Source organism: Phoxinus phoxinus (genome assembly GCF_949152265.1).
Source record: "Phoxinus phoxinus genome assembly, chromosome: 17".
Taxonomy (NCBI): Eukaryota; Metazoa; Chordata; class Actinopteri; order Cypriniformes; family Leuciscidae; genus Phoxinus; species Phoxinus phoxinus.
The window spans coordinates 17,575,911-17,592,708 of NC_136892.1; the positions used below are offsets into that span (position 1 = coordinate 17,575,911).

Below are 16,798 nucleotides of genomic sequence, written 5' to 3' on the forward strand. Positions count from 1 at the left end.
ATAAAAATTAAAAATCAAACAATTGATAACCAGACACATGGCTGGGTTGAGCTCCATACATTAAGTGATTGATTTTGGAGTAATGCAGCAGACATATCCTCCAGGGCACGACAGAAAGTATAGACAGAATAGCGCACGGGAGCACATGCACTAAACAGTTTTGTAAAATTATATATCAATCATCTTTATTTGATCATATATAATTTTACAAAACTATTTTGCGTATGTGCTCCCGCGCGCGCTATTTCAGTCACAACACAGCAATCAGAGGACGCGGTGAAACCATCAACTATCGATGCTGTTCTCTTCATAACTCGTAGCCGACTGAGAAGGATATATTTGTGCAAATAGTTGTGCAACTGCGCGAACTTTGTTTTGAAGTTTAATGTTTGAGTTCCAGAGGAATTTGTGACTGTGTAACGTTAACTTACCTGTTCAACCACATCAAAGTTTCGTAATTAACGTTAGTTAGTCCGTGCTTTTTCTCTTTTTTTCTCTCTTGTTTGCTGACTGATGAGGGGCCGCAGTGCCCTAGTGAAACGGTGTTTGTACGTGTAGCCTATTTTTTTATAATAGTTGCAAGCAATCATAAAATACAGCAAGTTTTAAGCCCGTGCAGACCTCACTGCCATAGGCGCATCGTTTCACTATCTTGCTGAAATCGAAATGTTTGACGAGGTCCTTCTCCTTAGTTACAGTTGCTGAGCTAGGATTGGACGAGAACCGTTCGAGGGCGGGGTTTATATTGGTGTGCACATTTAATTGTTTAGATTTTATTATATTTTATTTATGCAGCAATATCTGAGTTTTTTTTCCGTTGTGTGTTTGTGTTTTCCACCCATAGACTGTTAAATTGATATTTAAAAACCTTTAGCAGATGAACGGAAGTTTAGACGACAGACCGGAAATGTGCACCAATGTTATTATTCCTACCGCCCTTGTGAAGAGCAAGCTAACATTCCTAATTTCCACCAACACTCATGGTAAGATACCTTAAACGTTTCCCTGATATACATAAATAGATCAATAAAAACGATACGTTTGGTTAATTACACCATAATAGATGTAAAGCCTGAAAAGGGCTATTAGCTTTTTGTATTAGCTAGTAGCAGAATTAGCAACATCAAGATAGTGTAATGATTAACTTACATGTGTCATAGATAACGTTACATACGTACAAGTTGTCAATAAACCTTCACGGGAAATTATAGTTTTGTAATACACAAGCTAACATGGTAAAGTACATTGACAGGGGTGCAGGTGGTGGTCAATATGATTTTGTTGTCATTTATCTCATTACCACAAATTGTATATAACGTTAATACAGTCGCGTGACATGTAGAAATTTAATTAGGATAAATAAAATGGTGAGGTAATTAATAAATACAAAAACATAGTGCATTTCAGATGTCTTTAGAGTTCGCAGGTATTTAGACAGTTTCCTTTGTTCATAATGTCTAATTTTCTAAACCTGCAGATACTGTTTTTGCTGCTGTGAAGTTAGGTAAAGATGGATGCATTGGATCACATGTTAACAGACCCACTGGAGTCTGGAATGGACCAGGATGGTCGTGTGATGGAAGAGTGCATGTTGGGAAACTGTAGAGTTCGGGTTCCTGAAGATTTGCTGGAGGATGTGAGTTATCAGCCAACGTTTCAGTGATAGTTCCACCATTTTCATGCAATTTTGAAAACATGAGAGTAAAAACTGAACCATCTCTTGATGTTGTGGGCATGTGTGTCTATGTGAGAGCAGCCAGAGATTTTCTTTTCAGTGATGAGTGAGAGCACATGGACAGATGTTCTCACAGATGCTCAACGGACACATCTTCGTCAACTCCTGCCTCAGTTCTCCGAGAATAACAACTCAGAGCAGAACAGCATCATCAACGACCTTTTCAACGACCAGAATTTCTTCTTCGGAAACCCCTTGCACATTGCCCAGAAGCTCTTCAGAGGTTATCCTCCTCCCCTTTTATTTTCAATCCTAGTATTTTCATTTATAAAATAAAACTTCATGCATATTAGTTTGTTTATCTCTCCGTAGATGGTTACTTTAACCCAGAGGTTGTCAAGTACAGACAACTTTGTGCCAAACCACAGAAAAAAAGGCACATCTACTCCCTTCAACAGTACTACCACAAATTACTCAAGCAGATCCTGGTCTCCAGAAAGGTACAGTTAATCACAGAAGAGCTAATTTAGTGTCTGTTACTTGATCAATGTTTATCTCACCATATACACTGCCATTCAAAAGTTTAAAGTCAGTAAGTTTTTTTTGAAGGAATTAATACTTTTATTTGACAGGGATGCATTAAATTGATCAAAAGTGACAGTAAAGACATTTATAATGTTACAAAAGATTTCTATTTCAAATGCATGCTGTTAGTTTGAACGTTTTCCCTCTGTATCTTAAGCAGCACAACTGTTTTCAACATTGATATTAATCTGAAATGTTTCTTGAGCATCAGATTTCTGAAGGATCATGTGACACTGAAGACTGGAGTAATGACTTGCTTAATAAATCAGCTTTTCTATGACAGGAATAAATTATATTTGAATATATATTAAAATATAAAACAGTTAATATTTCACAATAGTGCTGTTTTACTGTATTTTTGATCAAATAAAAGCAGCGTTGGTGAGCACAAGAAACTTTTTTTTAAAACAATGAAAAATAGTACCCAAAACTTTTGAACGGTAGTGTAAACAATGCAGTATCCCTGCTGTTTCTTGAAAGTTAAATGCTAGATTTGTACTTGCACCATATAGAAAACTAGCACAACTGAAGTCATGTGGTCCAGAAGTGGTCGACACAGACCTGACGCAGGTAGTTGCGGAAGAAATCGAATAGCTGTTGCAACCTCTGCTGTAACTCTATGCAACGTACTGTGTTTTTCTCTTGTAATGTAGGATTTGCTGGATTTGGCTGTCCGCAGTGGACCCGAGCTTGCGGTAAAGCGGCGGTACCCGGTCCCTTCTCATAAGGAGATGCTGGAGCAGAGGGTGAGACGTCGAGTGACTCACATACTGAAGGATGTGAAAACAGAGTGTGGGGACAGTAATGTGTCATCTGATGAAGATGGTGAGTGTGATGCAGTGTGTGAACTTTTTCCGCACCATTGTGTGTTCATGTAATGATAATTGTTATGATGGTTTTATGTTCATGTAAACAGATACAGCCTCTTGGTTGCCTGTTCCTCCGTCGCCCTCCTCCCCAACTCCAACCGTCTCTCTCAGGGTCCTACCCAGCCTTTCTACTCAGGACATGAAAACCAGAGGTCAGTTAAAGCTGTTTTAAAGCTCCCCAGAAAGGAAGTTATACGAAACTAAAGCTGATTTTCCATGTAGACAAGCCTGAGCTGGGTGAGAAGGAACTAAGAACCATGCTGCAGAGACACAGAGAAAAAAGAAAACGTCAGCCAGTAAGTTGCCTGAAGGGGTCATTTATTGTTTTTACTGTCCCTCTTCTAAGGACCAGTTATAATGTTAGTAATGTTTTGTTTCTTATAATATTTTATTGTGACCTTTTCCATCATCTCTCTGGCTCTAAAGGGTTATTTTCTTTCCTCTGCTGTATCTTTAAGAAACTTGTGATGTCACCAAGTTTCAAAAGTGCAGAACAAGCCATTTCTTCAGCTAAGTTACAGTAAAGGGTTATTTTTAAATGGGACGATTTAAAGATACAGCATGACTTAAAGATACGGCATGGTTTTTATATTACAGCAAGCCCCTTTTTTCAAATGGTGAGAGAAGACTGGATTCTTTTGCATTACCTTTTTTCAAGCATATGTGAAGTTGCATTGTGAAAAAGTTTTGAGAATTTTTTAAATAAAAATAAATAATGAAAATTTGAAATTTTGATTTTTTTTTATATATATATAATTTACACATTTATATCATACATTTTTCACAGTATAAGTTGGGTCTTTATATGTGAAAATATATAGCTGCCTTTTTAATTTTAGAATGGGATGATTGAGGATGATAATTTATTATGGGTCCGGGACATCTAAAAGATGGAAAGCCATTGCACTAGAAGACAAGATTAGTATAAGTAATGATTTTATTTATTGATGTCATTTTTAGGATCACCCTGACCTTATGATCTCCGACCTCCATCTTGGTGATATCATGTCACGAGTCAACATCGGCAGAAAAGGATCCGTTACAAGTGAGAATAATAAGCTCAGTTTATTCTCTTCAATATAAGATGCGTGAATCATTTGCAGCAGGTGGGAATCTACTATGTCTGTTTTGGCCTGTAGCCGTCTTTGACCTGGCCCTACCTAAGAAGAAGATAAAGGAGGAGAGGAAGAAGAAAAAGATGCGCCCTATTAAAATGGAATCGGAGGAGGTCTGTGATGTTCCGATGTCGGCAGCTTCCATGAACTCGGGGCTTGCTGATACCCCCACAGTTCCTACACAATCCGTTAAAGAAGAGTAGGTCTTTGTTCTGTACATAAAATACTTTGTCCAAAACGACCAGCTTTTAAATACCTTGCACTTATCTGTTTCGTTTGAACCAAAGGCCCATAGACGAGTCCCAGGCAAGCCCTGACAGAGTGGAAGAGATAGCAATGAGCTTTTTTCATTTGCTTGAGGACATCCTCAGACTGGAAAGTCTAGCAACATCCTCTGCGGTACATACAGCACCTATAAATACATACAGTATTGGTTAAAATACACATTTACTATTATTACAATTTTCCCTATTTTAAACATTAAAGTCATTAAAAACTGTTCAGTGACAGATGGTAGTATGGAAAAATATGCAGTTTGCATTATGATATTTAGTAAGAAGAATTATTATTTATTTTTTTACCAAGGATTCATTAAATTGATCAGATAGGACGGTGAAGACATATAGGCATATATTAGAATGATTTCTGAAGGATCATGTGACAGTGAAGACTGGAGTAATGACTGCTGAAAATCCAGCTATAATCACAGTTATATTTTAAGATATATTAAAATAGAAAAGTTTTTTTAATTATAATATTTCACAATATTACTGTTTTATTGTATTTTTAATCAAATTAATGCAGTCTTGGTGAAGTGAAGAGATTTCTTTCAAAAGCAATAAAAACATCTTACCGTCCCCAAACTTCTGAAGGGTTGTGTATATGGTATGGCAATTATGCAGTGAAACAATTAAAAATCAAAACTATATTATATATATTACATTCACCAAGCTTCGGATATGCACAATCTTCTACATGAGGTGCATCCTGGGAAGCTCTCAAACAGTACTGAAGGACTTTCCATGTGTGTTGGACAGTTTTTGGCCTCTTGTTCTTACAACCTCGTCGAGCTCATCCATTTAAACGTATTTAGATTTTAAAACTGTAGTATAGTTTATAAATAAGTGAACACATAGTAATAATTTACATTTGTCTGCGTAACTAATTTCAGCATTTCCTTTAGGTCAAAAGGTCTTGTGATCATGAGAAATATACATGCAGTCTTGAGTTTCCAATCTTTGCTGCAACATGAGATGGCAGAAATAGCTGAAGGGTGTTTAATAGTATTTCACTGTCTTCCTCTTATGGTTGCTCTCAGTTGGAGGAGAAAGTCCAACAGTGGCAGTCATCTCCAGCCAGCGCACTCAACCCCTGGTTCTCTATGGCCCCCTGCTGGTCAGAGTTGGTTGTACCTGCTTTACAGTTTCTCACTGGAGAGAGCAAAGGTAAGCCTGATGAATCTATGATTTGTTTTTGTTTTTAATGAAAAATTCATGCAGCTATTAATTCATGATTTATACATTCAATGATACATGTTGATACTTGGGTTTATGCTTCATATCTCTGTTTCCAGCTGGTGTGATGGTTCTGCCTACTGGTTTCATACCTTTTGTGGAATTCAAGGAACTCTCCCAGCAATGGAAATGGATATGTACGATGATCCCCGCCATTTTCCTCTACTTGTGTATTTTTTTAGATGGAAATATAGGCTCTTCAATTATTAAAGATTATATATAATGTTTGGGTTGGTAAGGTAAAAAAAAATTAACATGATCCTTCAGAAATCATTTTAAAATGGTGATTCAGTGCTCAAGAAACATTTCTTAATATTATCAATGTTGAAACTGCTTAATATTTTTGTGGAAATCGTATTTTGCTTATTTTTTTCAGGATTCTTTGATGAATAGAAAGTTCAAGCAAACATCTATTTTTTTTAAATAGATTTTTTGCTACACTTAATCAACACTTTGATGCTTTATGTTTGTTGCTTAAAGTTAACCCAAAAATTAAAATGTTGTCATCAATTATTCACCCTTTTTGGAAGTTGTTCCAAACATGTATGAGTTAACCAGACAGTTGATGGAACCCATTGACTTCCATAGTATTTTTTTTTCCCTACTATAGAAGTCAATTTCTACCATCAACTGTCTGGTTACCAACATTCTCCAAAATATCTTCTTTTATGTTCAACAGAAGAAAGAAACTCATACATGTTTGGAACAACTTGAGGGTGAATAACTAATGACAACATTTTCATTTTTGGGTGAACTATCCCTTTAATAAAAGTAATAATGCCTTAAAAAAAAATCTTACTGAGCCCTCCAATCTTTTAAACGATATTGTGTACTACAATTCTTTTAATGATTATAAAATTAGTTTTGTAAAGACCGCCAGTTAAGCCGCCAGTTGTGTGCATTTCTTCACACTGATCTGTGCAGGTCCAAGTCAAGATGGAGACAAAGATCTAAGTGCCCTGTGCCAGTTATGGCTGGAGTCAAAGGATCATGTGATTGTCAAGGTAGTAAACGGCTTTCATGCTTTTCCATGATGATGTAAGGGCACACTCTCTGATTCCTGGTTCTATGTTTGTTTTACAGCAGGAGGGTGAGGAAACCGCAGAACTCACTCCTCCTACACCCAGAGTGTGAGTTTGACAGCGGATTACAGTGTTTACTTAACATAAGCATCATATTCAGACAATAATTCCTTTGTCTTTTTAGTTGAGACCGATGCACACACATATTTGTCATTTCACACGTTTTTTTCTCTTTAATTAGGTGGACTGATTATGTGGTGAGGCCTAGTACAGGAGAGGAAAGGCATGTTTTTCAAGAGCAGGTTAGTGCCTGGGTCACACCTACCCTGAGGAGGCGTCCTGCCAACGCATAGTTTTTACATTATTGCGCTGCTTATGGAATGTAGTCTGTTATTTTTCCTTTTGTCATTGAAATATTTGTGTGTAGGAGCAGCAACGTTATGATCAGCCACATAAAGCCTTTACTTACCGAATGCATGGCTTTGAATCTGTGGTGGGACCAGTCAAGGGAGTTTTCGACAAGGAGACGTCGCTCAATAAAGCACGAGAGCATTCTTTGCTGCGCTCCGACCGACCGGCCTATGTCACCATACTATCTCTTGGTAACCACTGGGGGCTCTTTCTTTTGCAGTTCTGTTAGGGATGTTACATAGTTTAGTAAACGAGAGCCTGGTTTTCTTCAACATTTCTGGTTTCAGTTCACCCAAAAAAGAATTTGGATAATTTCAAGCTCAGTTGAGTTTCTTTCATTCAGTCAGTAGATAAAAGCTCAAATAGGTTTGAAACGGAATGAAGGTGACTTAACATATTCCCTTAATTATTCTCAGAAAGCAATATCAGTTTTCAATTGAGGTCAAATAAAAAAAAATGTTTCCTGTTTTCATCAACACAGTGAGAGATGCTGCTGCCAGGCTTCCTAACGGAGAAGGTACCAGAGCTGAGATTTGTGAGTTACTGAAGGACTCCCAGTTCCTAGCCCCCGATGTCACCAGTGCTCAGGTCAGACACGTGTTTCATGCTGTCGTATTTATCGTTATGACACATTAGTCACTGTTACACTCACACATTTTGTCCATTTTTAGGTGAACACTGTGGTGAGTGGTGCCCTCGACCGCCTGCACTATGAGAAAGACCCTTGTGTGAAATACGACATCGGCCGCAAGCTGTGGATCTACCTCCACAGGGACCGGAGCCAGGAGGAGTTTGGTAAGCAGCCATGTCACCTTTGTAGTGATGCATACATAAAAAAGTCAAAAGGTTTCATTGCCACAGGCAAAATGTTGTACAGTATGTGTACGTACTTATGAATGGCAGACAAGTAGAACAGGTTTAGTACTCAGATAATAGCAGGCCGTGTCAGATTTCCATATTCTGCAATTGGCAAATATGAACCCTCAAATTCAGATAAAACCAAAACAAGGCAAGGCAAGTTTATTTATATAGCACATTTCATACACAGTGGTAATTCAAAGTGCTTTACATAGAAGAAATTAAAATAATTACATAAATAATAAAAGAAATAAGAATAATTAAAACAGTTTAGAAAATAAAATACAGTGCTCATTCAGTAAATGCAAAGCTAAACAGTGGTAATTCAAAGTGCTTTACATAGAAGAAATTAAAATAATCAAAAGAAATAAGAATAATTAAAATCCTATCTGAGATGGAAGTGATTGAGCAGGTTTGCGGTGCCACTGGACCTACAATCCAGGGACGTCCTCTGCTGGGGTGGTGTCTTACACCAGTATTGCCCAGTGGGACCCCCACAGAGCACGTTTCACTTTTGCTGTTTTAAACAAACAGCGAACCTTTATACTCTCCATAGTATAGCTAATATTCACTCGCCTCGTCGGAGTGAAGCTCTCCCGTTCCCCTTCAAAATCTCTTCCAATCAGACCGCCCTAAAAATGAATAAAATCTTCCTGAATCACAGTTTAGAAAATAAAATAATAAAATACAGTGCAAACAGTCGGACGTATTTTACATCAACCGGTAGCTATTATACTGTAGATCTTTCTTTTAAAAGGAACTTCTTACGACTTGCATGTATCAACTTTCTTTTCTCTTTCAATCTTCTTACGACTTCCATCTATCATCTTTCTTCTCTTTCAATTTTCTTACGACTTCCATCTATCAACTTTCTTCTCTTTCAATCTTCTTACGACTTCCATCTATCAACTTTCTTTTCTCTTTCAATCTTCTTACCATCTATCAACTTTCTTTTCTCTTTCAATCTTCTTACGACTTCCATCTATCAACTTTCTTTTCTCTTTCATTTACTTGCACATTCTTTTCACTTTCCTTAGCCCTGCATTCACATTCTTAGTTCTTTCTCAGACGAAAACTTTAATATCGTAATTCAAATACTGTTCTACGAACAGTGACACAATGCTTGAGAACTTCAACTTGAGAACTTCATCTTTGTTTCCAAACGCAATGACTTCAGTTTTGTCTTTGTTTAACTGAAGAAAGTTTTGGCACATCCAACTGTTTACTTCATCAATGCATTAGAACAGGGAGTCAATGGGGCTGTAATCGTTAGGCGATAGGGCTAAGTAGATCTGTGTGTCGTCTGCATAGCTGTGGTAAGAGATTTGGTTCTTTCTCATTATTTGGCTCATTGGGAGCATGTACAGGTTGAATTGGAGTGGCGCAAGAATTGAGCCTTGAGGAACTCCGCATGTAATGGATGTCCACTCAGACTTATGGTCTCCTATACTCGCATAATAACCTTGCTTCTAAGTATGACCTGAACCATTTTAGGACTATCCCAGAAAGCCCCACCCAGTTTTCCAGCCTGTCAAGAAGTATGTTGTGATCAACAGTGTCAAATGCAGCACTGAGGTCGAGTAGTACCAGCACTGGTAATTTGCCTGTATCAGTATTTAAGCGAATACAGTATGTGTGCGTACTTATGTGCGTACAAAACAGTGTAATATCAGTATTAATAATGGATGTTTTATTTCAAATGACCTTTTATATTTTCAGTTTGTATTTTATTTTTGTTGTAGTAAATGTGCTTTTGTCATATTTATTCGTTTTTATTTTATTATTAATTTAATTTATTTACTTTAAAACATTTTTTAACATGTTGCTTTGGCAGCTAACTGAAATAAAGTAAAGAATTATATTGATTTGATTATATTTCAGCTTAGTTCAATTACCATTTTGTTTTGTTTTTTTTTATAAATTTTTTTAGCTTACAAATAAGAACACTGCATCAAACAAGGATGTTATCATAGAGTTGGCCATTTCTCACTTAACAGTCCCCAGCGGAGAGATCTAACTTTGCATACCAGATGCTTCCGGACCTTTTCCAGATTCACGAATAACTATGCAAAAAAAGCTCACGAGTGAAAAGCTGGCATGCTGGCTTTAATGATTAAAAAATAATAAACAGATCCAGACACTAACTGTAATCATCTTTCTTGAATCAGAGCGAATACACCAGGCCCAGGCCGCAGCTGCTAAAGCCAAGAAAGCTCTGCAGCAGAAGCCCAAACCAGCACCAAAACCTGTAAGTGCTTCCACACTCACTGGTGTCATTGTTGTCATCGCACTAATTTGAAATGTAAAGCATGACTGCTGATTTGCATAAGCTGTTGCGTACATTCATGTTTTTGTGTACATGTTTGTTTGTACTGTAGAAGGCAGGTGGTAAGGAGCCAGGCAGTAAGAATGGTGCTGCAGAGGCTGGCCAGAGCTCAGGCAGTGAAGGAGTAGCCATTGCATCCACCAGCTTGTCTCAAACTCCCTCCACCCCCACACCGAGCACCCCTGGAACCCCTAAATCGCCCCTCCCTCCCACAGCAGCTACTCTAACCAAAGTATGCGCCCCAGAACCCGTCAAAACCAATCCCAGGTCAGTGGTTGGTAAACAAAATTATTTTATGTGTAGTTCAGAAGAAGAAAAAAAATCATCATTTACTCATCTTCACTGTATGTCTTTGCTGAACCAGTATGACTGACTTTCTTCCTCGGAAGAAAATTCCAAAGAATGTTTATGCCACTGAGATTCTTTGAATATTTTCTTTTCTGTTGAAGTCATTCAGGTTTGGAACAACATGACGGTGAGGAAATAACAGAATTGTCAGTTTTGGTTGTACTGTTACTTTAACTTTTGTATTTTACAAAATACTTTTCTACTTTGTCGAAACCATAACATTTCTCCAACATGGGGCTCAGCAGTGCTTCAGGTGAACTGATTTCGAGTCCTGGATCGCGATCTCTTTCCTCCTATCACTTCCTATCTCTCCTCATTTGTACTATCGAATAAAGGCAAAAAGCCCAAAAATATAATGTACTTTTTTTTTTTTTTTTTTTTTACTTAAGTTGCTGTCACATTTAGCATTGCTCCAGATCATTTCAATAGGAATCCACACAAACTGGAATTTTGTGTCAGGGCGAAAGATTTTCCCATGCAGATTTTGCAACAGGTTCAAGTTGGTCATGTGGATGCATCATGTTGGCCAACAGAAAGCTGCCTGGTTCGAAAGTGACTTCTGTGTGAGCTGTGCTTTATGCATTGCTTCACTATTGACAAAAGAAAATGGACCTTTTTACCTGTGAAATTTGGTTGAAATTTTGCTAATGTGATCGCAACTTAATGCAAAACAGGGCTGATATCAGCTGCATCATCAATCACATGCTATATTCTTTATCATTTGACTTTTTCATGATTACAATTTCACTTTTTCCCCCCGCAGTGTCCTGTTGGTGTCTCCTCCCTCTATGTCTCAGTTAGGAACGTTGCTGTCTGCGAGTCAGCCAGGTCCACAGGTTTCCCAGCAGGCCTCACCGCAGCCTGCCACTCGGGTAGTGGCACACTCGGCTGCCGCTGGCTCTCTGCCTCAGGTGCGAGTAGTCACCACACAGCCCGGTCTTCCGACGTCCTCTGCAAGCCAGGCGGCCACATTAGTGCACCAGAGCCCTCACCACATCAGGGTGCCGGTCACTGTGGCGCATGGAAAGAACATCACGCAGGTGCACTACAGCATCCCTAGCAATAATGTTTGTGTGTTCAGTGATAATGAGTCATACACTATCTAGTCAAATGCATGGGTCACATTCTTGTTTGTCTTTCTTTGAACAGGCAGTGGTGACTCTACCACTAAGAAACCAATCTGCAGGAAGTCCCATTCAGGTGCAGGCTTCACGGGGTCAGGCCAGTCTTACTGTTCCAGGTCTTGCATCTGGTGTCACAGTAACCAAACCTCAGATGAGCTCCCCAGCCAGCCCGGCACACAAACCAACATCACCTGCTGTATTGCAGGGTGTCAGCAGCCAGAATATCATCAAACAGGTACAAACCCAATGCATTAGACTCTGTTTGCACCTAATTTAAGGTGAGGATGTTGAGACAAATAAACATTATCATGATGTTTTTAGTATTATCATTATAGGGTATAGCATGTTTCAGTTAATATATTATAGGGTATAAAATGCTTTAGTGAAAGTTTTGTTTTATGATTGTTGTTTGGTAGATAGATTGATGTTGTCTGCGTGCGAGGTCTGAATGTGGTTGCTGCTATTGTAACAAATCTAATTTCCTGAGAAGGATTAATAAAGTATCCATCTATCTAATCTGAGGATGCACAATATATTTCAGTATACTGTTTATTGGCCGTTGTAAATGTTTTTGTTATATATATATATCTTATCAGATGTTGGATATCTGCATCATAATTTCCCTTATTTTTACATTTAGATTACATTTGCTGTCCTTTTAATGTTCACTAAAAGTTAATAATTAAATACAACTTCAATCTCAAAATAAAAATACTTTTTTATACTGTACATTATAATGTTGTGATGCCTAAATTCACTTTAAATTCACTTAGCATTTAAAATTAAAAATGTATTTAGTACTACAGATTCTGTTCTGGAACTGCAAATGCCAATACATGTTTGGTACCAATTTTGTAACCAAAATAATATTAATGTTTTTATTTTATTGTAGAAACATATCTTGGTCATTGTACATTTTCCTTGTATAATGGAAAAACAATTAAAAAAATTAAAAATATTAGCCATTTATTAGTTATTGGCCATAACATAAAAATAATTATCGACATCATTATTAGCTAGAATGTATCAGTGCATCCCTAATTATAACACAGTATGACAAACCGAGTATATTGTCTGTTCTATTTCCCTGTCTAATCTCACTCACTTTTGTTTTAACCAGGTTGCGATTACTGGTCAGTTAGGTGTAAAGACCCAGAGTGGGGCCGGGATCCCTCTCACCGCCACTAACCTACGCATTCAGGGGAAGGATGTGCTCCGCTTGCCCCCCTCCTCAATAACGACTGACGCCAAAGGTCAGACGGTACTTCGCATCACTCCGGACATGATGGCCACTCTTACTAAATCTCCAATGGCCACAGTCAAGCTCACCCCAGAAATGCTGAGCAGTGCCACAAGCTCAGGCAGCAAGAGCATCTCTGCCACGCTACATGTGTCTCCATCCCAGCCTTCAACCTCTACCTCGATCACCACTGCTTCCACAACAACTGAGAACCTGGCTGCCAAAGTGCCTACCACGGGCACCGCCACCCTAGTAAAGGTTCACCCGGAGCTGAAGGCCGCCTGTGACACGGCCATCCGCCTCATGCCGGCCCTGGCCGTCACTATGACTGACCCCAAGGCCCGTACATTCTCAACCGTCACCTCGTCTGACTCTAAAGCAGGAACCACTATTCGAATAGTGCCAAACCTTGGTGTGATTCCTCAGAAACACGGTCAGACTGTCACAATTAGCACAACCACCACAAGTACAAAGCCTGTCACGGTATCATCGGGGGCAGCCACTGTTGCCATAGCCACCAGTGGAGTGGGAGGGGCCAAAAGCGTGACACTGGGCCCTGCAACCACAGGCTCTACGCTTTCTCTGGGCACTGCTGCGGCCACAGTCAGACAGGTGCCGGTTAGTGCTACCGTAGTAGCCACACAAGCTGTAAGTTTATCTTTTAGTACGAGATTCTGTTCATCAGCACCTTTCAAAGCCAGTGATAACTAAACATAATAACATGTAACTTACTAGGGGTTCTGACAAAATGTTAATTGCTGCAGTCTATTTAAAAAAATACTTAATTCATTTGAATTTATTTTTTAAATCGGGTTGAATGATTGATTCCCACATAAAGACTTGACTTGTTTCATTACTGGATGAATCAGCATTTTTGAACAAATTTCTTGAAGGAATGACAAATAAAATCTTTAATGTCACTTATCGCCACGTACTGGTGTAATGATGTAATTGTAATCGATTAGTTAAACGACAGACCACAAACTTTTGAACAGTATTGATATTGTGCATTGCATACTGAACCAAAACCTACTTACAGCATCATTGGTGCATTCTTGATGTAAAAGCTGTAAAAAAAAAAAAAGTGGTTATGCTGATAATACACTTTCTAGTATGACGTTTTTTGACCAAATTGCTCGTATCCTTTGTAGAAAATACAATCCCATAATGCATTGCGACAAGCTTAGTGGATAAAAATTCTTGATGTTTAAAAAATAAAAATGTTGATTATAAATATACTTAATTGAATTGATCCTGAAAAGTATTAATAAAAAAACTGTTACATCTAATAAAGAGTACAAATATGTAAGGCGTATTAGAGTAACACCTCATTAGTGTATTGAGAATAGGGCTTTGGAGCAGAGCACTGTTTGTTATGCATAATTGCCTGTTGTGATGACGTTTGAAACTCTAATCTTTGCTCTTTTCAGGGGAAGCTTCCCACGAGGATCACGGTGCCTCTATCTGTCCTCAGCCAACCGTTGAAAAATAAGAGTGTGGTCACTACTCCCATACTTAAAGGGAACATAAGCACCAAGTGAGCATTCCATATCACCATCTAATATTGCTTTAGTAAACAAACAGGCTGGACAAACTGATACGGGACTATCAGTAATTCCCCATCAGGTTTTTAAGGTCCCAATCATTTGAAATCTTGATTTTCTTCTGTTTGTAGTATCAGCAATCTGGGGAGGAACATTATCTTGACTACCATGCCGGCAGGCACCAAGTTGATTGCTGGGAACAAGCCAGTCAGCTTTGTGACTGCTCAACAACTGCAGCAGCTACAGCAGCAGGGACAGGCCACACAGGTTGACTCATTTTTTGTTAACCCCCAAACAAACTAAAACTGGTCTTACAAGCCAAACCATCCATGTGTGTAAACTGTAACCAAGTATGTTTCTTTATCCAAGGTTCGAATCCAGACCGTACCGGCTCAGCAGCTACAGCGCACAGCCGCCAGCTCTCCGAAATCCACAGTGTCTACGGTGGTGGTCTCTACCGCACCCTCGCCAAAAACAAACCCAGACCCTCAATGAGACATACCACAGCTCTAGCCTCTAAGAGAAAACATCATAAAGATTCATAGACCTCGAAACCAAAAGAGCATGTGCACAAAGTTTTGCTCAACTTTCCCATGAAAGTTGCGTATCAGATTCTAAGCACTGGTCTTGTCCTGACTCAGTTTTTTCTGTCGTTTTGTTTTGATTTTTTGCAATTTGAAAAGGAGGTATGATTTGAATGCTGATATAATATCGGTGTGAACTGGCAAGCAATTGCGCATTGACATGTATCAGTCTGAACTTGGTGAATGGTGAAGTGAATGGACCTTTCTCTAGACGATGTTGACATGTACACAGAGGCAACTTTGTTTATTTGTGCTTTTTATATCTTAAGTTCTCCTAAAGAAATGTAATTTAACAAGTACTGTTGATATTCAGTCGCCACTGTTTTTATTGGGATAAATAAATGATTGTGCTTCACAAATCAAATTAAAACAGCTGTTCAACCTTCATTCAACCGGATGCCGTTGTCTACTGCAATCTAGGGATTAACCTTGAACTTGAATTGTGTATATGTAAAACAAATCATTTGCCTGCATTTTGCCGCTTCATTTCCATGATGTGGCAAGTAACATGAATCAAGCTGACCATACAGTACAAGTGACAAACAAGTGTATGCTTGTATATTCCTCATTTGAATTTCATTATAAAACATTTTAATGGGCATACATCAATTATACGTATTTAGGAGTGAATGTCATTCATGTAAAAGAATATCATGATCTGGTTTTCCTCTGGTTTGTCAAATCCTGCCAGGTGCTTCTGACACCTGTGGTAAGCGCATTATTTACATGTCCATTTTTAATGCGATATTTTCACCATCAGCACATGAAAATCTTTTGAATCGTTTGCAGATAGATTATGCAAACATAAATTCATGAAATCCTATTGGAAGACAGCTTGCTAGCAGAGTAAAAGGCAAAAATATTGAATTCAGTGCATTTAATCTTGGCAGTCTTCACAGGCTCCAACTACTCTTCATCTGATTCCTGGAGCAAAGCCTTCTGGGAGCTAGAGTCCAAGGCAGGACACTTTCTGAGCCCCATCTCCATGTCGCGTATCTGCCTTCCATCACACCATTTTGAAGACCTGGAAAGATCATGGGCATAATGTAAGTAAAATAAAGACAGTGGAAACGTTTTTGTTCGTCCAAAATGACAGTGTCCACTCACCAAAAAACTCCACAGTAGCAGATGCCTACAATCAACACAGCCACAGCGTAATGCCAACAGAAGCACATGGTGATGAACATCATGTTGTCGTGCTTTTCCAGATTCCAAGGTGATCCACTCAGAGGAAACAGCACAAACCCGATCTGAAACATGACAAATATTTTCATATTGTAATTTAGATTTTTTTTCCCAGAATCATATGAAGTGGTTAATTTTCTTCACCTATGAGTTTGAGATGTTGTCTTTACCTGATAGAACCATGTTCCTTGTAGGATGGCCAAACTGCACCTGAAAAGTTCCAGCACTGTGTTATCTCGCTTAAACACCTCCAACAATGTGCTGGCGGATCCACCAAATACCGCAACCAGAAGCAGAGAGTGAATGTGCTGGTCCAGAGGAGGACGATTGTGGACATGGAAATAGAAAAGGAAACCTGGAAGAGAAACGCCATCACATTTCAGCGGGTACTATGGTGG

At 38.7% G+C, this 16,798-nt stretch overlaps 2 protein-coding genes across 3 annotated transcripts in view; one reads left to right on the forward strand and one right to left on the reverse strand.

Annotated features, from left to right (window-relative positions):
• Window positions 1-847: 847 nt before the first annotated feature.
• nfrkb (nuclear factor related to kappaB binding protein) lies at window positions 848-15,602 on the forward strand. 2 transcript variants are annotated; one of them, XM_079586647.1, is made up of 26 exons: window positions 848-983; window positions 1,478-1,636; window positions 1,757-1,958; window positions 2,048-2,175; window positions 2,914-3,085; window positions 3,177-3,281; window positions 3,352-3,425; window positions 4,090-4,174; window positions 4,269-4,443; window positions 4,532-4,643; window positions 5,563-5,689; window positions 5,818-5,895; window positions 6,683-6,762; window positions 6,842-6,888; window positions 7,022-7,082; window positions 7,208-7,382; window positions 7,673-7,779; window positions 7,863-7,986; window positions 10,218-10,297; window positions 10,428-10,642; window positions 11,487-11,763; window positions 11,873-12,082; window positions 12,968-13,735; window positions 14,518-14,624; window positions 14,763-14,898; window positions 15,001-15,602. In XM_079586647.1, exons 2-26 carry the CDS (start codon window positions 1,511-1,513, stop codon window positions 15,124-15,126), a joined length of 3,897 nt encoding a protein of 1,298 aa, XP_079442773.1. In that variant the 5' UTR covers window positions 848-983; window positions 1,478-1,510; the 3' UTR covers window positions 15,127-15,602. The 2 variants fall into 2 exon arrangements, with proteins under 2 accessions (XP_079442773.1, XP_079442774.1); XM_079586648.1 differs by having other exon boundaries at window positions 878-983; window positions 1,501-1,636.
• A 10-nt stretch (window positions 15,603-15,612) lies between these two features.
• The window catches only part of tmem45b (transmembrane protein 45B), a gene marked incomplete at its 5' end in the record, with an annotated part of 2,544 nt that continues 1,358 nt past the window's right edge, over window positions 15,613-16,798 (reverse strand). The window contains 3 exons of the mRNA XM_079585998.1: window positions 15,613-16,239; window positions 16,323-16,465; window positions 16,571-16,755. Of these exons, the coding sequence (XP_079442124.1) occupies window positions 16,122-16,239; window positions 16,323-16,465; window positions 16,571-16,755 (446 nt within the window). The 3' untranslated portion in view covers window positions 15,613-16,121. The remainder of the gene's footprint in view (window positions 16,240-16,322; window positions 16,466-16,570; window positions 16,756-16,798) is intronic.